Source organism: Saccopteryx leptura, chromosome 12 (genome assembly GCF_036850995.1).
Source record: "Saccopteryx leptura isolate mSacLep1 chromosome 12, mSacLep1_pri_phased_curated, whole genome shotgun sequence".
In the NCBI taxonomy this organism is placed as follows: domain Eukaryota; kingdom Metazoa; phylum Chordata; class Mammalia; order Chiroptera; family Emballonuridae; genus Saccopteryx; species Saccopteryx leptura.
This window is the reverse complement of record NC_089514.1, coordinates 51,020,428-51,043,621: the sequence shown is the minus strand read 5'-3', so window position 1 is coordinate 51,043,621 and position 23,194 is coordinate 51,020,428. Positions and strand designations below refer to the sequence as shown.

At 40.3% G+C, this 23,194-nt stretch overlaps 1 protein-coding gene across 10 annotated transcripts in view; it reads left to right on the top strand.

Annotated features, from left to right (window-relative positions):
- CACNA2D1 (calcium voltage-gated channel auxiliary subunit alpha2delta 1) overlaps window positions 1-23,194 on the top strand; it is a 587,655-nt gene that overhangs the window by 89,473 nt on the left and 474,988 nt on the right. For all 10 annotated transcript variants that reach the window (XM_066354417.1, XM_066354423.1, XM_066354420.1 and 7 more), the window contains exon 2: window positions 7,324-7,405. In XM_066354417.1, coding sequence (XP_066210514.1) covers window positions 7,324-7,405 — 82 coding nt within the window. The remainder of the gene's footprint in view (window positions 1-7,323; window positions 7,406-23,194) is intronic.

Below are 23,194 nucleotides of genomic sequence, written 5' to 3'. Positions count from 1 at the left end.
CCCTTCCGTTCCTGTAAGCAGAGGAGATTTAGGCACTCCTTACCAGGATTATTGTGGCTTCCTCTTTGCTCCTTGGTTTTTGAGAGCTGTTCTTGCAGTTCAGTGTTGGTTTTTCATGCTGATTTTTCCTAAATTGATTTGTATTCCAGTTTGGTGTTGAGAGCTGGGCGTCTGTGCGTCCGCCTACTCCACTGCCATCTTGGAGCTCCCCAATGTGTAAATAACTTTTAATGATTCGCCTTTCTTCTTTTACATAGAAAATACCCACATCTCCTAATTAAAAATAAAGACAGAGCAGTAAATCCTTTTTCTCTAAATTTCATACTGCTTTTCTCATTCTCACACATTAAATGGATACATTTCTCTTACCTTATTTGCTGACTCTCTAGTTACTGCCTCTCTCTGGAAACTTTTCCCTCCTCTGGCTGTTGTGATACGGTAGCTCAGGACTCCCTTCTCTCTTGCCACTACGTGGATTCCTCTGTTTCTCCTTTACTGTTATTTTCCAGAGCGCTGACTACTGTATATTTCCTTCCTCTACAGACTCTCCTTTGGGAGTCCTACATTGATTTACCTACGTCCCTTCTACACACTTGGTTTGATGGAAGCTTTTTTTCCGAGAGCTCCAAACCCATGTGCATTTAGTTGCCTACTGGGTAATCTATACATGAAACTCTCAAAAACATCTCTAATTGAACGAACAAAAACAAACTTATCAATGAACTTCAGAATTTTTGTTGAGCTAGTTTCTTCTACTTGGCCTCTCCTCCTTTTTCCTCTCTACTCGCACCACTACTCGGTTAGTTTGAATCTTCCTCACTTCTTTTTTTTCTTAAACATTTTGTTTTAGATTTTATTTATTGAATTTTGGAGAGAGGGGAGAGAGAGTGGGGGGAAGTGAGAAAGAGAAAGAGGGGAGAGAAGCGGGAAGTATCTACTCATTGTAGTTGCTTCCTGTATGTGCCTTGACCAGGCAAGCCCAGGGATTCGAACCTGCAACCTCAGTGTTCCAGGTCGACCTTTTATCCACTGCACCACCACAGGCCAGGCACAAATCTTCCTCACTTCTTATACTTACTGATGTTAGGGGGGACTCAAGAGTTAAAATTTTAACGAGCAATGTTGGCTTTTTTTTTTTTTTTATAGTCATGGGCATAATGGTTAATGCAAATTACAGCTTTGTTCCAGGAATTGGGCTACCTGAACTGGGTTCCATGACTTCGAGATCTGCCAGTGAGCCACCTCTGTGCCCCAGGAGACTGCATGCAACGCCTTTGTGCTCCAAGGACAGAACATCAGCTGTCTATGATACAATTAACTTTGACTGTGATCTGATTAAATGTCCCTTGAAATTCCCAAACCCTTACCTACCCTTTTCTTCCCCTTATGAAAAGGAATGTAACCCCCTGTCCCCACATTGCCTGCCATCTGAATAAAGTGCCCATGAAGATTTGATTTCTGTCTCCACTTATTTAGCTGAATTGCTGACAGGCAGCATGAACTCTGATATTTTCTGCTTTCATCTAGAAAATAGATGAAACCCTTCCTACTTTCTGTTCTCCCTTTAAGACACCATCCACTTGGCTGTCAGAGAAATTATTCTATCATGTCCAGAAAATCTTAATTGATGTTTACCTCTCTAACTTCACATTTTCTATTATCTTTTCATTATTTTGAAAGTACAATCTAACTGCTTCAGAATGTTATTTAAGCTCTTGGCTGGCCCATCTATCTGTCTGAGTGTCTTCCCTGCCATATTCCTGCCACCATTCCATACCATTTGCTCATCTGACCTTGGACTCCAACCATTTACACTACTTACAGTTGCAGAATAAGCCATGTTTTATGTTCCCTATGCCTTCATTGTTACTTCCTTCTCTCCTCAAGTTTGTCAAATTCTGCCTGTCTTTTCAAATTTTACCGCTAGAAAGCTTCCTCTGCCTGCCTTCTTCCATTATTTCCTAATAAAATGTAAGGGATCTCAGCTGGGTCCTGATGAGATTCAGGACATGCTACCCCAAATTCAGACAGCTTGTCATGTTGAACATTTTAAACGGAAGGAGTTTGAGGATTCACATATGCAAGAAAGATTTTCTGGCCTTCCTTCATGTGCGAGTTGCCTTTCCTCCCATACCTGGAGGAAAGGAAAGTCCTTATCTCCAAAGACAGGGGACAGAGAGGAATCTGAATAAACAGCCTTGTTAGGGTTCTCTCAGTTTATTGCCCACAGCTCATACTTATTTTTTTGAAGTGTAAAGCCAGTAGCCACGGCTTTACAGCTGCCTGGCCCATGCAGGTTTGCATTTGATTCAGACCCTCGATAATGAAACAACGGAGCCAAGAACTGGTGGGCCATTAGCTTTAATCCTAGCTCGCACCCAGCGGGCAAGTATACACAGTGGGAAAACACTTCCCTTTTCATTCAGGGCTCCCAAAGCCACTGACTCATCTGAGTATTCCTAGAATCAAAGGTTTCTACCTCACCAGCCTTATTCACCTCTGTTCCCCATCTCCTTCTCTCTGCACAAACTTCTCAAACTGGCTTCTCCTTCAGCACTCTGCCATCTTGGCTGCCTCACCTCTGCAATGCTAATTTAAGGAACAGAGAGAGAGAGAGAGAGAGAGAGAGAGCGCCCCTGGTCTTCCTTATTTTATAGTGTAGGAATTAAAGCCTTTAAGCCAGTATACAAATAAGGAAGTCTTATCTGAGGCATAACGGGATTCCTCATATGAGTGCACCATCCCACATCATGCAACAGTCAAGGGTGTGGGGAAAAGCTTAGTTTTGAGAAGATCTTAGTATTAAAAGGGTGGGACTAAGCCTTAGGCTATAAGGACCCTGTCTGCTTACAGCCTGTCCCCCACACTCAAACTATACAAACTATAAGCGAGCAAACATATATATCATATTTGCAAACTTGACCACATGAAGACACTGTTCTTTTTTTAAATTAAGATTTTATTCATTTTAGAGAGGAGAGAGAGAGAGAGAGAGAGAGAGAGAAAGGAAGAGAGAAGGGGGGAGGAGCAGGAAGCATCAACTACCATATGTGCTTTGACCAGGCAAGCACAGGGTTTTGAACCAGCGACCTCAGCGTCCCAGGTTGATGCTTTATCCACAATACTTTTGACCTTCATAGCTTTCCACAACTTTCCACTTTTTATTAGATCTAGCATAAGAACCTCAGATTTAACCATTTCTTTGGGTTTGTATTTTCTTGTGCAGGCGCCCATGTCATGTAAAATTTAAATATGCTAGTATCCTTTTTGCTTGTTAATCTCCCTTTGGCTACAGGGTCTCAGTCAGGAATTTAAAAGGCTGAAAGAGAGTTACTTTTCTTCCACTGCAATGCCTTATTCTTGTTCTTTGCCTCTCCTTCCAGACCCCAGTTTTAAGCCCAAACAGATTGAAAGATATATATAATTTATTTCTGCATCTCCAGCTTTTAATATCTTCTCCGACAAATACGTATACTTGTTGAATGGGTTAACAAAGAGAAAACAACAAATTCTCCTTCCTGGAGTGCTATGTTGGCTTCTCCAAAATTTTATGGTATATTCTGGAGACTTTAATGAAATAATGCTCAGTGATTATAAATATGTGCTTGACAGTTTTACCTGTGAGTATTTTTCCGTATGTAATTTCCACTTTTATGATGAATGAGATCTTTGCTTACTTTCTAGCCGTTTCATTCTTCTAATTCCAGGTTTGGAAGGCAGAGTGCTCATGTATTTCAGGAAAACTGGAAAATGTGTCATATCTATGAAAAATAACTGTTGCTCCTATAAAGTGTTTTTGATAGCTTGTCAGTGGGGCCGAGGAGACTTGAAAGGCCCTGAATTGCTTCAGCCCGAATAGGCTCACCTCAGTGAGCACTGGTGGTGACGGCTCTCACGTGTCAAGGCAGAGTGCAAGCTTTCCATCATTTCAGCATCAATCGCGACTCTGGCAGGAGTTACGTTTATGTTTTTACAAACGTACTCTTTGTCTCTCAGTTTCCAGGGAAAAGGATGTAAAAGATGTATAGCACTTCTTACTATTATCAATGTTGAGAATTATATTTAGAACAGATGATTCATTTTCCTTAGGTTTTAGAACTTGTTCAGTAACAGCTTGGAGAATTGAAGTAGTCTGACTGAATTAGAAGTTGATGTCAGCAGTCTTTGCTTCTACCTGTTCCCTACTGTAATATATTGTTTTAAATGTAAAAGTGGTAAAGAATTATATTTATCTAATAGTAGTAATAAGAATATTAGTATTTATAATATGTTTCAAATACATGTATCAGCTCATAATTAGAATAATATGATGTGCATCACTCATTTTAATGAGTCTATAAATTTATCTACTGTATCTTATTTCTTTATTTTTTGTTTCTTGATATTGATTTATCTTTTAAATCATATTCATATAGCATGGTTCAATAAATATTCTTCCTTATTTTCATTTGTGTAAATATCCCAAGATTTTCTGTATTTCTGTTACTAACTAGTTGGTTTCACATGTAAATCAAGCCTCTGTGCTTTCCTCCAAGGGTTTTTTTTTTTCCCCCCAAGAGAAGGAGAGAAAGGGAGAGAGAGACAGGAAGGGAGAGAGATGAGAAGCATCAATGATTCATTGTGGCATCTTAGTTGTTCATTGATGGCTTTCTCATATGTGCCTTGACGGGGGGCGGCTCCAGCTGAGCCAGTGACCCCTTGCTCAAGCCAGGAACCTTGGACTTAAAGCCAGCGACCTCTGGCCTCAAGCCAGCGACCATGGTGTCATATCTATGATCCCTTGCTCAAGATTCAACCCCATGCTCAAGCTGGTGAGACTGCGCTCAAGCCAGCGACCTCGGGTTTTGAACCTGCGTCCTCAGTGTCCCAGGCCAAGGCTCTGTCAGCCACTGTGCCGCTGCCTGTCCAGGAGCATTCCATTCTTTTTATAACTGACTCTCAGTGTTGTTCTTTCTTTTTAATTTATAAGTTTATTTTTCTTTTATGTATTCTCTTATACTTCATTTGAATTCCTTTGCCATGTTATACTTCTTTCACGTTTAATTTTTTTTATTCTGTTACTTTTCAATTTATCTGAAAAAGTAAAAGGCAGCCTTATAGGACTATTGAAACTCTTATCTAAGGATAAGAAGTTCAATATGGTTAAATATCCTTGACTCAAGCACTTGTGAAATACACACTTCACTTTTATGTATGTATGTATGTATGTATGTATGTATGTATGTATGTATTTTAGAGAGGAGAGAGAGAGAGAGAAAGGGGGAGGAGCAGGAAGCATCAACTCCCATATGTGCCTTGACCAGACAAGCCCAGGGTTTTGAACTAGTGACCTCAGCATTCCAGGTCAACAATTTATCCATTGTGCCACCACAGGTCAGGCCACAGTTCACTTCTTTATAAAATAGCACTTTTTAAAACATTTAGTACTAATAAAATTTAAAGAAGTAAAATAAATAAGCAACAGATAAATTCACACACACACACATATGTATCTATATGGAGGGAATTTCTAATTCAAATATAATCATCTATCATGCTTGTTAGTGTTATTTATATTTGCATGAACAGAAAAGAATGTATACTTTAGGTCTTTTTACAACATGTGGATGAGTAAAGGAGATATCTGAAAGGATTGAAAATTAAATTCTATTGATTTAAAATGGGGAAAATTGCATGGTATTTGGTAATGTCCTTAATACTAGAAAAAAGTAAGATAGACCATTAACTTAGGTTTTTCTAAAATATCCCAGCATCATCGCTTATATTTTAAGATTTCCACTGCATTAATCTAAAGTATATACCTGAAAAAAATTTGAACTTAAATCCTTCAATCATAATTTTAATGCTCAAAACTATGCTTTTAAAATTTAAGCTTTGTTCCAGTAATTCCAAGTCTAAGAATCTAGCTATGGAAATGATGCATGTTTAAGCTTTATACAGTAAGATATTTGTTGCAGTATAATTTATAGAGGTTAAAAGCTGATGATATCCTCAATATCTTTTGTAAAACAGAAATATGGTCAAGAATATGATGGGATATAGAGATAATGAAATATTAAGCGGCCATTAAAATAAAATGTTTATGATACTTGTAATGGCATGGGAGTATTTGTCTATGACTTCAGGAAAAGAAATGATGCATAAATTTTACATAACATGCTTTCAACCATGTGAAATAATTTTAAAAGACTAAATGGGAATATAGTAAATGTTAAGAGTGGTTATTCCAATGAAGATTATTATGCTAAGTGAAATAAGCCAGTCAGAGAAAGACAAGCACCATTATGATTTCACTTACTGTATTTCCCCATGTATAACATGCACCCATTTTTGAAAAATTTGGGGTCTAAAAACTGGGTGCATCTTGTACAGTGGTTGTTAAGTCATTTAAGAAGTGTGGCATTTCAAATACCATAGATGGAACTGAGGACAAGGCAATATATGAAGACAGTGATTTGTCATCAGATACAGATGAGGACAAGCTAATGGATGGGAGTTTTCACAGTGATGAGGAGTTGTATGAATTTTATGATGAATAAAACTTGAGTTCAATAACTTTATGCAATACATTTTTTTTTCAAATTTCAGGCCCCCAAATTAAAGCGCATCTTATACATGGGGAAATACGGTATATGTGGAATCTAATGAACAAAATAAACAAAATAGAAACAGATTTAGATACAGTGAACACACTGACAGCTGTCAGAGGGGAGGGGTGGTTGGGGCTGGGTGGAAAAGGTGGAGGGATTAAGCGAAGGAAGAGGAACTCAGACAGACAACATTAAGATGACTGGGAGGGGAAAGGGTGGGGGAGGTAGAGGATAAAGGGGGGTAAATGGTGATGGAGGGAGATTTGAAAACAAAAAGAGTGGTTATCTCTGGGTAATGAGATCATGAGACATTTAAAATATTTTATATTTTCTTGCATTTTTAAAAATGTTCTACACTTTAGCACATCCTTTAATATTTTAATCAGAAGACTAGGAAGTTAAAATAAAATTTTGTTTTGAATATTCTATAAATATTTACTAATTTTAGATAGAATTTTCATAAAAATTAAGCAGATTTTATCCTCATATTGGACAAAACTTTCAGGTAATTTTTCTCTCTTTGATCTGGGGGTATTTCAGCATTCTAAGACGTTTTACACTAAAGTTTCATGGGCTTTATAATTTGTGGGTCAGGTGGGAGGGTGGACGTAATGAGAGCTAGGAGGGAGAAAAATAATTACAGGCAGTTGAATAAATTCTCTGCCCATGAATATAAAATGTCTGTGGATTTCCCAGAGATACGATAGAATACTCTCTTCTCTAATTTCTGCAGGATCAAGTCATGGGTGGATAAGATGCAAGAAGACCTGGTTACACTGGCGAAAACAGCCAGTGGAGTCAATCAGCTTGTTGACGTGAGTAGAAGCCCAATAAACTTGTTCATCTCTTCTTTAATTTGACTGCAGTTCTGACTCATAGGAAGCTGTGTTTCTATGTTATAAATAAGTTGTGATTTTTCATTTGGATCTGGTAGTAAAATTCTGAGAGAGACCCTTGGTACTGCCTGTTATTGTGAAAGAGAAACATCATCCCTAACAATTCCTGAATCTTTCTCACCACAGACACTTTATAGTTTACATCCACTGCTCACCTACATGGGTCTGTGTGATACATACAGTCCGTTAGAACTGGCATGTCACATTTCCATTCTTCAGACTATATTTTATAATCTCTCCTATAGTGGTAACTTTAAGTACTGGGAAGAATTTCTTTGAATATCCCTAGTGGGGATAATTCTTCATTCTTTGAGGGTAGATTTTATTTTTGAAAAGAGTTGAAAATTGTTTACAGCTATATCTAGAGACCAGAGTGAATCACTGAGATGGGTAATAAAGATTTTGGAGTAAGAAAAAGAACTCTGTAAAATATGATTTTTCTTATGATTTGTGCAATGATGAAGATCACTCTTAAATGACTTTGAAAATGATAGCCTTATATAAATATTTCTATAGCATGTTAACTAGGTTATTTTACTTGGGTGTGAACATTCACATTATAACTTTTATCAGATTTATTAAAAATTAAATGCCATTTCTTTATAGTCTCATTTCATCCATTTCAGTGTAAGTAATGTAACAGTTGAAAGTAGTTTTGCCTTGTGTTCTTGGTGAAGCAGTGAGGTTTTTATTTTCCAGAAAAGAAGTGAAATGTATAAAAAGCAGTTTTATGTATGATGTATTAATAGTTATTATATAGATATTTATGTATGAATATTCCTTTTTGAGAGAAACTAGATATATAGTTATCTTATCTATTAATAGAAATTCATAAAGGAACCTTATTAAGCAAATACTTTAAAAAAATTATTCCAGAAACTGTTTGCAAAACAGTTGTATGTTTCAGTCTAAGAGTATGTTGAACAAACTTAAATGTTTATGAGATGAATGTATTCGGAAATAAGGGTGTTCCTTGTGAATGACAATGATCAGATTTAGTTCCAGTAACACTGTCCTAGGCACTGTGCTGGCTGCGGAGGTTGGGCAGAGGCACAGTTCCTCTCTGTGGAGACCTGACACTGCTAATCAATAACCTGTTAAATGGGTGCAAAGATGCCCGATAGCTCCTGTAAGCAGGTACTGGCTATCCGCAGTGGTTTATTGTGGGGAATTGTACAAGAATTTGAAAGTGTGCAAGACAGTAAGTGATCCTCTATGAAAATGATGGAGTTTGGGGAAGGAGAAAAAAAGAACTGAGAATTGACAGATTCGGGTTCAAAGCTGTATGACTCTCTCTATTGACAGATCGAGATAAAGTACAAACTGCTTGTGGAGCACTCCTGCACTCCCAGTGTTTCCTCAGCCTCAGAACACACTTTCCTGGCTGACATCTTTTTTACTTTTGGTGTGGATATGTGAACCCTCTCTCACTGAACCTGCTTTTCGCAGTGAATCATTAAGCAAAAAAAAAGTCTCCCCTGATTTCCACTAGGCTGTATGAGTGTAAAGTACGAAGAAGAGTGCAAGACTGTTAAATGAATACATGGCTATGTCTGAATCTGGAAAACAAAACAGAATGGAGAGGATGAAAGAAAATCCTCACGATTTCTCTGTTTCTGAGACAGACACCCAATTAGAGTGACATAAAGAGATACAGTACAATTAAAGAATTATGTGTTATATGTAACAAAAGAGAGGAGCGAGAATAGAATTCATTATTGGAAAGAGATTTTAAATATTAGGTACATGAAGAGTGTCATTTTATTTAGAGAAGTGATCCATATGCCTCTCTCCTTTTGCCCAGATAGCAGGTTCAGTTTGGGGGCCCAAGTGGTGCGTTTCTTTTTGACTTGAGATGGAAGTCCGAGTCCGGCTGGAGGACACCAGAGCTGAGGGTGGACTGTGAGCTCAGGTGGGGAGTGCTGAACACATGGCAGGGGCCAGAAGTGGAATAAGTGGAGGAACTTAACAGGTTCCTGGATTGAAATCAATATTGTGGAAATAATGGTGCTTCCAGAATTACTTAATGTTATTGTTTTTACTGGCCTTGCAGGATAGAACTAGCATTTTACCTGAATGCTCATCCGCAGCTGTAATGAGGCTACATAGCTAAAATAAGATGTCTTTGCAATTTAATGAATGTTGCTTTATGGCATCATAAAATATTAGCTCAAGGAAGGTTGGTAGATATTACTGGATGAATTCAATAGTTTAAATGCATTAATTATAAACTATTTATCAAATATAGTTTTAATTTGTAAAGTTACCTGCCTAACTTCTGTTAAAGATCTGGTGTGATTTGAGTAGTGCTCTTACCCTGATGCATTTGGATTTAAGATGTATCTTACTGAATCCTTCATTATCTAATCATTTACTGGGAGATAACATGTCCATTAATTGCTTATGCTCAGCCACAAAGTAGAAGAAATAATTAAGGAAAAAAATAAAATTAGAGGAAAGAGATAATAATGTATTATAATTTTGCTTGGTGATTTTAATATATTAGAACTTTTAAAAAATACAACTGAAGAACTTCATTTGTTTTTTATTAGTTCAAGAACTGCACTGAGCCCTTATCATGCATTATCTTATTAATTCTCAGGACAACCTTGTGAAGTGAAATCATCATCTTTAATATGCATGAAGCAGCTGCAAGGTTAAATTTTTGTTGTAGGGTACACAACTACTAATTAGCTGTAACTCCAAAGTTTAAAAAAATCTTGTTATGCTTTAGAATATAGGTTAATATTTTATTTTTATATTGCTATTTGTATTTTGAGAAGGTAAGCAAATTTTTGATTAGACACAAAGGTAACATGGTTATGCTAATGCCCTTTTTTTTTTTTTTTTGTATTTTTCTGAAGCTGGAAATGGGGAGAGACAGTCAGACAGACTTCCGCATGTGCCCGACCGGGAACCACCCGGCACGCCCACCAGGGGAGACGCTCTACCCACCAGGGGGCGATGCTCTGCCCCTCCGGGGCGTCGCTCTGTTGCGACCAGAGCCACTCTAGCACCTGGGGCAGAGGCCAAGGAGCCATCCCCAGCGCCCGGGCCATCTTTGCTCCAATGGAGCCTCGCTGCGGGAGGGGAAGAGAGAGACAGAGAAGAAGGAGAGGGGGAGGGGAGGAGAAGCAGATGGGTGCTTCTCCTGTGTGCCCTGGCTGGGAATCGAACCCGGGACTTCTGCACGCCAGGCCGACGCTCTACCACTGAACCAACCGGCCAGGGCCTGCTACTGCACTTTTAATAAAAGATATAAATTAGAAGCTAAACTTCTGCCACCAGTTATTCACTCATAGACATTTCTATTTTAATTTCTAAAAAAAAAAACTGTAGAAGGAAATTGTAAAGTGTAAATTTACATGCAGACTATAAAATCTTCTGTTATTGTTGGTATGCAAGAAATGGTTTTGTGTGTATCTATTGAAAGGATTGCTAAGAATGGTACAGAAAATCATTTTGCTTAATTTTGTCTTTATGGTTTTCCACCTGAAGAAAATACACTTATTTTCTTCCAATTGATAACTTTGTGATCCAGTCAACATGTTTCATCTCATGGAATTGTTGACATAGATGATGTAATCCATATAAAATCCTACTGACCTGTAATCAAAACTCAGGAAAGGTCATTCACTTATTAATTATTTGAGGGTATTGTATTAATATTATTTGGGCTACAGGCTGAGCCAGTATAACAAAGAGATAAGAGAACTGTATTTTTTTTTTTTGTCATGTCACAGTGTAGAGGTGAGTAACTTAGACTCCACTGGTTGGCTCTTCTTCTGTTCTCAGTATGTGGCTTCATTCCTGGGTCCAAGGTGGTTCTTCCAGTTGCCATTACTTTTCAGCCTGATGTACATGGAAAGAGACTAAAGAACAAATACCCAGTCACTTGAAGAGTAAGACAGTTTGCTCACATTTCAGTGGTCAGAACTTACGGAACCCTTAGCTGAATAGGCATACACCTACTCTGTTATACCGGAAGGGGCAGTCCCAATAGCGGGGACAACTAGCCATCTTCTGTTGATAGACATTATTGGAATACTGTCCTTATAAGAGTTGTATCTAAAAATGTGTTCAAGATATAGTAACTCAAAATGGGTGCTATATTTATATATTTTAAAGATTATAAATTAAAAGAATGCAAAAAGATTCCCAGATTTTGAAACATACATGCATTTTAAACAATATGAATTATACAACATTTTATTACTTACACACACACTTTCCTTTAATTACTATGTTGGAAAATGAAGAGGCTAATTATCACATATTAATGAATAGATAACATTAAAAAAATAAAGTCTTAATATTTTTTTGTGACAGAGACAGAGAGAGAGAGAGACGGAGAGGGACAGACAGACAGGAAGGGAGAGAGATGAGAAGCATCAATTCTTCATTGCAGCTCCTTAGTTTTTCTTAATATTCTTTTTTTTTTTTTTTTTACAGAGACAGAGAGAGTGTCAGAGAGAGGGATAGACAGGGACAGACAGACAGGAATGGAGAGATGAGAAGCATCAATCATTAGTTTTTCGTTGTGCATTGCAACACCTTAGTTGTTCATTGATTGCTTTCTCATATATATATCTTGACCACGGGCCTTCAGCAGACCGAGTAACCCCTTGCTTGAGCCAGTGACCTTGGGCTCAAGGTGGCGAGCTTTTGCTCAAAGCAGATGAGCCCGCACTCAAGCTGGTGACCTCGGAGTCTCGAACCTGGGTCTTCTGCATCCCAGTCCAACGCTCTATCCATTGCAGCACCGCCTGGTTAGGCTATTCTTAATATTCTTAAAAATAAGTTTTAAGTTCATGAAATATTGGCAACAACTATTTTTTAATTTAATTTGTTGATAAAATTTTCTTGATGAAAATATACGTAAGTTTGACCAATATCCAAATTATCAGATATTCTAAATCAGTAGGTTTTATCGTAATAAGAATTTGCTTCATGAAAAGTATTAAAAAAATAAACTGGTAAATAGAAACCACTGTTTGTCTTTTTTACAAAATAGGTTTCTGAGTCTACAAAAGTTACATTAAAAAAAAAAAAGTGATCCTGGCCAGTTGGCTCAGCAGTAGAGTGTCAGCCTGGCATGTAGAAGTCCTGGGTTTGATTTCTGGTCTGAGCACACAGGAGAAGTGCCCATCTACTTCACCCCTTCTCTCCCTCTCTCTTCCTCTCTCGCCCACAGCCATGGCTCGAATGGTTCAAGCCAGTTGGCCCCAGGTGCTGAGGATGGCTCCATGGCCTTGCATCAGGTGCTAAAGTAGCTCAGTTGCTAAGCAACAGAGCAGTAGTCTGATGGGAAGAGCATCAACCCCAGATGGGGCTTGCCTGCTGGATCGCGGTGAGGCTCATGCAGGAGTCTGTCTCTTTGCCCCCTGCCTATCACTTAATTAAAAAAAAGGCAACACTGCAAATATGTCAGAAATCCTCAAGTTACTACACTTGATTGACCCAAACTGGGCACAACAAATCATGATCATATAAGCAAATTATAGGCATCAGGGAATTTTGTTGCCTCCTTTGTGCGCTTTTTTTTTTAATACCTCCCCTTTGTCTTTAGGAATCCAAAATTTTATCATAAACCTCCTCTTTATTACAAAAGCAGGATGGGTGGTGTCATTTACACCTGGTTAAGTCCGCAGTAACTCTTTGATCTCTAAGTGGTACATATTTGGTATTGGAAACAGGTGGGAAGGGTACATTCTGAAAGAGAGTTCACCCTCATTTCAGATCGTGGTCTCTCTCTGTCTCAGTCTCTTTTTTTCTTGGCAGGGGACAGGTGGGGCAAATGATGTGCCTGAGGGTGCAGAGTTTGAGGAGGCATCCTCCTTCGTAGGCAGAGTGAGTGAGCAGCACCTGACATTTTGTGTCTTAGGTACCTGACTTGCCTCACCCTACCCCTATTCCGGGGGCCCTGGGGCACTGAGCTGACTTGCTCTATCTGCTGTCCGGGGCTGGAGGCATAGACTTTTGCAGCCTTTAGACATCACACTAATCCCAGGCTCTTTGGCTACATTTTTCCCCTGCTCCTTTCTTCTCCCAGGTGTAATGTCAGCTTTTTCCTGTGTTAGCTTCCCAGGCTTGTTTTGTGTCTATATAAGCTACAGTGGGTATTCCTGTAGTTTTAGCAATATCTGATATATCCATTTTGAAATCTTCACCCACATTATGTGACATTGCTCCATACTTCCTTCTCTTCAATTCCAACATTGTGTTGTGTCTTCTAATAATAATGTCAGAGGAATCCAAACTTTTTGATACAAAAATTACTGTATCACTATATTTAATTTAAATGAGGAGTGTCACCTGGTTGTTACAGGCTTTTTTTCTTAAATGGAAATTCTGTCTGGATTTCTACCATGTTAGTCTAGAACATACAAACATTTATAAAGTTTTTGGTTTAACTTTCTTTTTTAATCTGGAAGTTTATTTTTTAAGGTAAAATCCTTCTGCTATGGCATCATAATAGAAGTTCCTTGCTTTAACTCATCATTATGATTTCATATTAAAGTTACTGTTAAAATAGATATTTACATATTTCAATATTCTCTCAAAGGTGTAGATATTAAACTTGTCTAAATATTGAGCATTTAGTTCTCTTAATTTAGTGTTTACACAACGGTTTTGAGCAAAGCCTTATTAGTAACCATGGGATTTTTAGACTGAGTCCTTTTTTTTGACATTGTGGTCACGTCATTTTATGTAAATAGAATGTTCATTTTCTAGGCGATAAGGAGTTTAATATATCAATTTTTTGCAAAAGAAGGTACTTTAAAGCAGAGCATAATTAATCATTGGTGATTCTGACTAGGGAATTAGCAAGATGCAGAGGGAAAAGTAGGAGTGGGAATCTTTTTTCTTCTCTAGGGAATGCTGCTAATAGCTGGATAATAGTAACTTTCACTTTACCTGCTTGTCAAGTGAGATACATAGTAACACTCCTTTTTTCACAGAAATGTAGGGGTAAAAGGAATATAAAGTGTGGTGTGATAGCAATAACAAATGCTATGAAAGAGTTAATGTTTATTTCTCTTTAAAATGTAGCTTTGTATTCATATCACTTTAAAAGTAATATAATTATTTTTTAAACGTATAACTAGGTTATAAAAGTAACATTCTTACTTTTCAAATATAGCTTACTTATTTCACATGCTCTGGTTTTGTTCAGAGTTCCCTTACTTTCTCCAACCATGACAAGTTGTAACTAGTTACCATAATAATATAGACAAATCAAGATGATTATTTTAGGGAAAAATACAGCCCCCCTCAAATAAAAATCTATTTTGATTGAAGGATATATTATCAACAGAGACTATGGACTCTCTCTCTCCCTTTACGTGAACACTTGAAATTTTAAAGAAGCTGGTTGCTTTCTTTTTATTTTTTTTTTAAAGCTGTGGTTAATGACATTCATTTTCTTCCTTTCTTTTTCTTTCTTTTTTTTTATTCAGTGAGAGAAGGGGAGGCAGAGACAGACTCCCACATGTGCCCCAATTGGGGTCCACCTGGCAAGCCCACCTGGGGGCGATGCTCTGTCCATCTGAAGCATTGCTCCATTGCTTAGCAACTGAGCTCTTCTTAGTGCCTGAGGCAGAGGCCATGGAGCCATCTTCAGTGCCCAGGACAACTTGCTCCAATCGAGCCATGGCTGCAGTAAGGGGTGGGGGGAGAGAGAGAGAGAAGAGAGAGGGGGAAGGGTAGAAAAGCAGAAGGGCACTTTTCCTGTGTGCACTGATGGGAAATTGAACCTGGAACATACACACTCTCTACCAGTGAACAAACTGGCCATGGCCATGACATTTATTTTCAAAGATACAAAATAAAATAAACTTTAAGGGGCTTTCTAATCTATGATGACTTTCAATGTTTTGTTAACAGCTTTTTAAATGAAGTAAAATCTGTTCACAAACATTAATAGTGAAAGGCAATTAAAATGTGTGTTTCTTTTTAACCTTACCAATCTGTTACACTTTCAATCAATAACAGTTTCTGAAGTTATGCTGGTATTTGAGGGATGAATTTTTATTTGTTGTTTTTCTAAGTAGCAATCTATTGGCTTTGCAATTGTAATTACAGTGAAAGTATTAGTGGCTGTACTCTCTTCTTGTTTCTGAGCTTCAGAAGGAGGGAAGCTAAAACCTCATGGAAGTGATATAGCCAAGTGTTAGTTTCTTCACAATGAAGATGAACAGCATAAAGGACCATTATTTGCTACTGCACGCTCTTGATATGCAACACATAGCTTCTCATTTTTTTTTTCCCTTGAAGGCATCTTAATGTCTTTATATAGAGAACAGTGGTTCTCAGCCAAGAGCAATTTTGTACCCTAAGAGACATTTGTCAATGCTTGGAAACATTTATTATTGTCACAACTGGGTGCGGGCTTGAATGCTACTGGCATCTAGTGTGTAGAGGCCAAAGATGCCGCCAAACATTGCTATAATGCACAGGACATCACACCCCAACAAAGAATGATCTGGTAAAAATGTCAATATCATTGAGGTTGAAAAACTTAAGAAAGACAAGAATTTGAGGCAAGAATACATGTGTGAAAACTCCTTAAGTGATATAAATTTGTAAAGTTACACATCAGTATTGATAGGTAGCAATTTTTGTTTAGCAAAGGCCTTTGCTACTAAGATAGTTAAGGGCAAATTAAACTGTGCTGCATTTTAAAATTCTTTTGTTAGCAGTGAAATGAATTTAAGTTGTTAGGGATGTTAAACCAGCAGCAGCTCACTCAGCCTTAAATTAATTATTTTTTAATTTAGTTGTAATAGAATCAAGTATGATCTCTTCCACTTTAAATTGCACATGAAGTTTCTTGTCAAAATACATGTTGATTTATATATAGTTCCAGATATGCAAAAAAATAAAGAGAAATAGGCAAGGTTATTAAGTTTTCCCTGGAATAAAAATAATAAAATAGAACAAGTAGATAGCTTCTTATTATGTATGTCTTAATTTTTTTTTGTTTTTAATCTGAGTATTCTTAAAGGTAAACTTAAAATTTTTTTATATGTAAAATGTCTCCAACTTTAAAACTAAATTCTTGCTATTAATCATTTTTATGCCCACCTTATTTAATTTCTCTAATTCCGAGAATGACCGCTAGTATTCCACTTATATTTCTGGTTAAATATGATCACCTGCTTCTATGTGTAGTATGAGGAAAGTGAACAGGTATGTTTATGGTTTTACCCTGTTTTGTTCCTTCTTGCACCTTTAATATGTTGCTTAAAAGTGTCATCATTTAATTCCTGAACTATTATAAGTAGCATATACAGTGGTCCCTTGTCTATTAAGGGGGTTGGGTTCCAGAACCCCCGGGATAGGTGAAAATCCATGAAGTAGTGACCTTATATTTATTTTATTATTTATATATATTTTAAGGCTTTATAAATCTTCTCCACACTCTTATAAACCTTTCCCACACTTATTTTGCTTATTTTACCACAAAATTAAAATAATAGATATATAAAAATACTTATATACCGCAAAATCTCACGATATAGTGAAAAATCTGTGATACAAAATTAGATATATACAATTTCAAAATCCACGATAAAGTAAGACCACGAAAAGTGAACTGGCATAATGAGGGACGACTGTGCTCTGGAAGATTCATCAGTTCTGACTTCATTGTTCCTCAGTATTCTTCCTAAAAATACTGTCCCATTTGAAACATGATACTTTCTCAGCCAAGGATTTATAGCTTATCAGATAAAGAGAATAGAAGGAATAGGGCAAATGTTATTGTACTCTGGATTTTGATGTTCTAATTCTAGTTTGATGTTGTTGTCTTTGGAACAGTATACATTGTAAATTTGAGATTATGATCAATTGTACATGTGTATATGTGTATAAATATATCACTGTGTGTGTTTGGACGGCTTCCACTTATAATAAACAAGCCTACATTATATTTTGAATTTTTTGTATGTACTAATTGTTGTAATAGACACCAAAAGTTCTGAGCTAGGTATTTTTAGTCTAAATTACTTTTGAGTTGACAACATAAGGTGATTTTATACCTCATCATAATAATGTCCCAATTACAGTACTAGCTTTCAGTCTTTATTTTCTAATATTTTCTTGTTTTACACATGTTCTGATTTTCTCCCTTTTTTATTTATGCATGTTTATTCCAGTGTGTGGCTATAATCCCTTTTTTGGGCTATCATAACCCCATGTGATTTTACTTTCTTCTGAGTTCTGATGGCACAATTTTCTATACTTTATTGAAACAGTAATATTCTTCATATTGACCATTACCCTGTTGTATGTATTTAATCTAATTATCATTTTCCTGTTGTATTTATATTTCATTATGTAACTCTATAACACCTTACATAGCCTTGTTTTTAGGTTCAAAATAAATATTGATTTTAAAATACAAAGAACTTGTTAAGTCAGCATTCCCAGTCCTAGTAAAGCCTGATGCGGTAACCAGCGTCTGTGTCCGTTCGCTAGTTTATGCCATCAATATTATCGAGTGCCTGCTACGTGCAGGCACTCTGTGATCTGCTGGGCTGTACCAGTGGACAAAACCGGCAAAAATCTCTCTTCTTGAAACTCTCTTTTCACGCTTCCCTCTTTCTGCCTTCCTCTTGCATAGTCATATTTCCTTGTCCATTTTTAAGGACTCTTGTGATTACATTAGACTCACCTGAACAAACCAGGTTAATCTTATTTTAAGTTCAGATGATTAGCAAAACTTCATTCCATCTGCGAACTTAATTCCTATTTGCCATGTAACAGCGTATGCTCAGATTCTGGGTATTAGCTCGTGGATATCTCTGGGAGGCCTTGACGTTGCCTCCCACAGCCATCCTCACTTCCATCCCGCAGTGTGAATTCCATCTTCCTCTCACTAGTCTTTTCACTGCTGCTTCTACTTCTGCTGCTTCTGCCCTTGGTTCGTCCACTGTTGCCCAATGGCCAGAGAGTCTGACTGACTCAATGCACTAATGTTTATACAGATCTTCGGACTTCCTCCTTCCTTACAGGGCCCTGATCAGACGTTCTCTGCTTGCAGGTCTAGTATGTCCTAATACAGTTAAGCAAGGCCAGTGTCAAGGTCCTACATTAGAACACTGCTCCTTATTTATAAGGAAACTCCTAAGGCTTCTCTTTCATCTGCAACTGTCGAAGGGGACACATTCCACAGAAAGATGGCCAGAGGAAGGGTAGGAATCTTCCCTGCTTGTGCAGGACCAGTTTCATAGGAAGGAATAAATGTACAAGTATTAAAGGAAGGAGTGGTCAGAATTTACATATTGCAGCTTTAATATAAATTTAACTGTTTCTCTTTAGAGAGCTTAACTTCCTCATGTGCTGCCGTGATCTCTCCCGAGAGAGGAAAAATATTAGTTTCACCATTTCAAGATTTTAGTTTTAGTTTCTTTTTTTTTTCCAGTTCAAAAGAGGCTTTTGTGGTCCATTATAGATTTTAATATATTTCAGTTTCCGACTTCCCTTCAGTATTCTATAATGTTCTTGAGTTTGCTCCTCGCATCTGGGTGCAAAGGGAAACTAGTGTGACAGAATGTCTAGCGTGTTTGGTCTCTGTGATTGCTGCTGAGAACCGGGTCACTGTCCTCCTCCTGCTCAGGGGCCCTCAGCTCTGGGCACTTGCCACCGTCGTTCTCCAGCTGGACCTCTGCTTGCCACTGGCCATCCTTCAATCTCTATATTGGGATCCCCTGATCCTACACTGAGGGCAGTCTCCTAGCAAACATCCTGACCCTTAATTCTCAGCTACATTTCTCGCTCATCTCAAGGGGCTGTTCTGTTTCCCTACATCCTGCTGAAGCCAAGGGCGATCCCCAGATGCTGTTGCAGATTCACTTTGCCTCACCATGCCTCGTTACCACCCCCCTTCTGCTAGTCTGGACAGTGGTTTCTTTTATGATGTGAAAACGGGACTGAATGTTCCTCCACTCTGATATTCCAAAGCTTGAATCCCAGTGTTCACACTAATACAATGGTTAATTGAATGAATTCTTTTAGGTTTCTTAAAGTGAGTGGTATAGAGATGCTGCCTGAAAGTGAGTGCTCACATAATCTACATCGTTCAAAACTGGAAGGACATTCAGCTTCTGTGAGCATCTCTAGGGTATCTGTATTATTCTGTGGCATAATTAATGGCACAAAGCAGGTATTATGACTTCTGAAACCTTTCTTAGGTATATTTATTAGATCAATCAGTGGTGCCACTTTTTAGATATTACATTGGAGTTTATATTAAATGTTTTATTCTGAAGTTTATCTAGAAACCATGAACTTAATTAGAGCAAAAAGACTTAGAAAGAAGTTTCAGTGAAAAAGGTAGGAAAAGCATCTCCTCTGTTGTCATCACCATGAAGCTTGTCTGTTAATGCAATAGTGAAAGTGCATTACAGCCAGTTAATTAGGATTGTAAGAAAGCATATACTGGCAACAAATACTCTTTTGTCAAAACTTGTGTCAAGGGTGGCAGGAGAGGACTTGAACAGTAAGAAAAATTAAGGCATGTTCCTGTGTCAGTCAGGAGGAAACAGCATTCTGCCCAGGCGCCTCTGCAGGTGCTGCGTTCTTCCCAGCACAAGGAATGAAAGCCAGTGTCCCAGAGCGTGTGCGGAGCTGGTGTGATCTGAATGGAGTTCTGTCTGTGGAAGCCAGCGTCCCAGAGCGTGTGCGGAGCTGGTGTGATCTGAAGGGAGTTCTGTCTGTGGAAGCCAGTGTCCCAGAGCGTGTGCGGAGCTGGTGTGATCTGAAGGGAGTTCTGTCTGTGGAAGCCAGTGTCCCAGAGCGTGTGCGGAGCTGGTGTGATCTGAAGGGAGTTCTGTCTGTGGAAGCCAGTGTCCCAGAGCGTGTGCGGAGCTGGTGTGATCTGAAGGGAGTTCTGTCTGTGGAAGCCAGTGTCCCAGAGCGTGTGCGGAGCTGGTGTGATCTGAAGGGAGTTCTGTCTATGGGAGCCAGTGTCCCAGAGCGTGTGCGGAGCTGGTGTGATCTGAAGGGAGTTCTGTCTGTGGAAGCCAGTGTCCCAGAGCGTGTGTGGAGCTGGTGTGATCTGAAGGGAGTTCTGTCTGTGGAAGCCAGTGTCCCAGAGCGTATGCGGAGCTGGTGTGATCTGAAGGGAGTTCTGTCTGTGGGAGCCAGTGTCCCAGAGCGTGTGCGGAGCTGGTGTGATCTGAAGGGAGTTCTGTCTGTGGGAGCCAGTGTCCCAGAGCGTGTGCGGAGCTGGTGTGATCTGAAGGGAGTTCTGTCTGTGGGAGCCAGCGTCCCAGAGCGTGTGCGGAGCTGGTGTGATCTGAAAGGAGTTCTGTCTGTGGAAGCCATTGTCCCAGAGCGTGTGCGGAGCTGGTGTGATCTGAAGGGAGTTCTGTCTGTGGAAGCCAGCGTCCCAGAGCGTGTGCGGAGCTGGTGTGAACTGAGGGGAGTTCTGTCTGTGGAAGCCAGTGTCCCAGAGCGTGTGCGGAGCTGGTGTGATCTGAAGGGAGTTCTGTCTATGGAGCTGGTGTGATCTGAGGGGAGTTCTGTCTGTGGAAGCCAGCGTCCCAGAGCGTGTGCGGAGCTGGTGTGATCTGAAGGGAGTTCTGTCTGTGGAAGCCAGTGTCCCAGAGCGTGTGCGGAGCTGGTGTGATCTGAAGGGAGTTCTGTCTGTGGAAGCCAGTGTCCCGGAGCGTGTGCGGAGCTGGTGTGATCTGAAGGGAGTTCTTTCTGTGGGAGCCAGTGTCCCAGAGCGTGTGCGGAGCTGGTGTGATCTGAAGGGAGTTCTGTCTATGGAGCTGGTGTGATCTGAAGGGAGTTCTTTCTGTGGAAGCCAGTGTCCCAGAGCTTGTGCGGAGCTGGTGTGATCTGAATGGAGTTCTGTCTATGGGGGCCAGTGTCCCAGAGCGTGTGCGGAGCTGGTGTGATCTGAAGGGAGTTCTGTCTATGGAGCTGGTGTGATCTGAAGGGAGTTCTGTCTGTGGAAGCCAGTGTCCCAGAGCGTGTGCGGAGCTGGTGTGATCTGAAGGGAGTTCTGTCTATGGAGCTGGTGTGATCTGAAGGGAGTTCTGTCTATGGAGCTGGTGTGATCTGAAGGGAGTTCTGTCTGTGGAAGCCAGTGTCCCAGAGCGTGTGCGGAGCTGGTGTGATCTGAAGGGAGTTCTGTCTATGGAGCTGGTGTGATCTGAAGGGAGTTCTGTCTGTGGAAGCCAGTGTCCCAGAGCGTGTGCGGAGCTGGTGTGATCTGAAGGGAGTTCTGTCTATGGAGCTGGTGTGATCTGAAGGGAGTTCTGTCTATGGAGCTGGTGTGATCTGAAGGGAGTTCTGTCTGTGGAAGCCAGTGTCCCAGAGCGTGTGCGGAGCTGGTGTGATCTGAAGGGAGTTCTGTCTATGGAGCTGGTGTGATCTGAAGGGAGTTCTGTCTGTGGAAGCCAGTGTCCCAGAGCGTGTGCGGAGCTGGTGTGATCTGAAGGGAGTTCTGTCTATGGAGCTGGTGTGATCTGAAGGGAGTTCTGTCTATGGAGCTGGTGTGATCTGAAGGGAGTTCTGTCTGTGGAAGCCAGTGTCCCAGAGCGTGTGCGGAGCTGGTGTGATCTGAAGGGAGTTCTGTCTATGGAGCTGGTGTGATCTGAAGGGAGTTCTTTCTGTGGAAGCCAGTGTCCCAGAGCTTGTGCGGAGCTGGTGTGATCTGAATGGAGTTCTGTCTATGGGGGCCAGTGTCCCAGAGCGTGTGCGGAGCTGGTGTGATCTGAAGGGAGTTCTGTCTATGGAGCTGGTGTGATCTGAAGGGAGTTCTGTCTGTGGAAGCCAGCGTCCCAGAGCGTGTGCGGAGCTGGTGTGATCTGAAGGGAGTTCTTTCTGTGGGAGCCAGTGTCCCAGAGCGTGTGCGGAGCTGGTGTGATCTGAAGGGAGTTCTGTCTGTGGAAGCCAGCGTCCCAGAGCGTGTGCGGAGCTGGTGTGATCTGAAGGGAGTTCTGTCTGTGGGAGCCAGTGTCCCAGAGCGTGTGCGGAGCTGGTGTGATCTGAAGGGAGTTCTGTCTGTGGAAGCCAGTGTCCCAGAGCGTGTGCGGAGCTGGTGTGATCTGAAGGGAGTTCTGTCTGTGGAAGCCAGCGTCCCAGAGCGTGTGCGGAGCTGGTGTGATCTGAAGGGAGTTCTGTCTGTGGAAGCCAGTGTCCCAGAGCGTGTGCGGAGCTGGTGTGATCTGAATGGAGTTCTGTCCGTGGAAGCCAGTGTCCCAGAGCGTGTGCGGAGCTGGTGTGATCTGAAGGGAGTTCTGTCCGTGGAAGCCAGTGTCCCAGAGCGTGTGCGGAGCTGGTGTGATCTGAAGGGAGTTCTGTCTGTGGAAGCCAGTGTCCCGGAGCGTGTGCGGAGCTGGTGTGAACTGAGGGGAGTTCTGTCTGTGGAAGCCAGTGTCCCAGAACGTTTGCGGAGCTGGTGTGATCTGAAGGGAGTTCTGTCTATGGAGCTGGTGTGATCTGAAGGGAGTTCTGTCTGTGGAAGCCAGTGTCCCAGAGCGTGTGCGGAGCTGGTGTGATCTGAAGGGAGTTCTGTCTATGGAAGCCATTGTCCAGAGCGTGTGCGGAGCTGGTGTGAACTGAGGGGAGTTCTGTCTGTGGAAGCCATTGTCCCAGAGCGTGTGCGGAGCTGGTGTGATCTGAAGGGAGTTCTGTCTGTGGAAGTCAGCGTCCCAGAGCGTGTGCGGAGCTGGTGTGATCTGAAGGGAG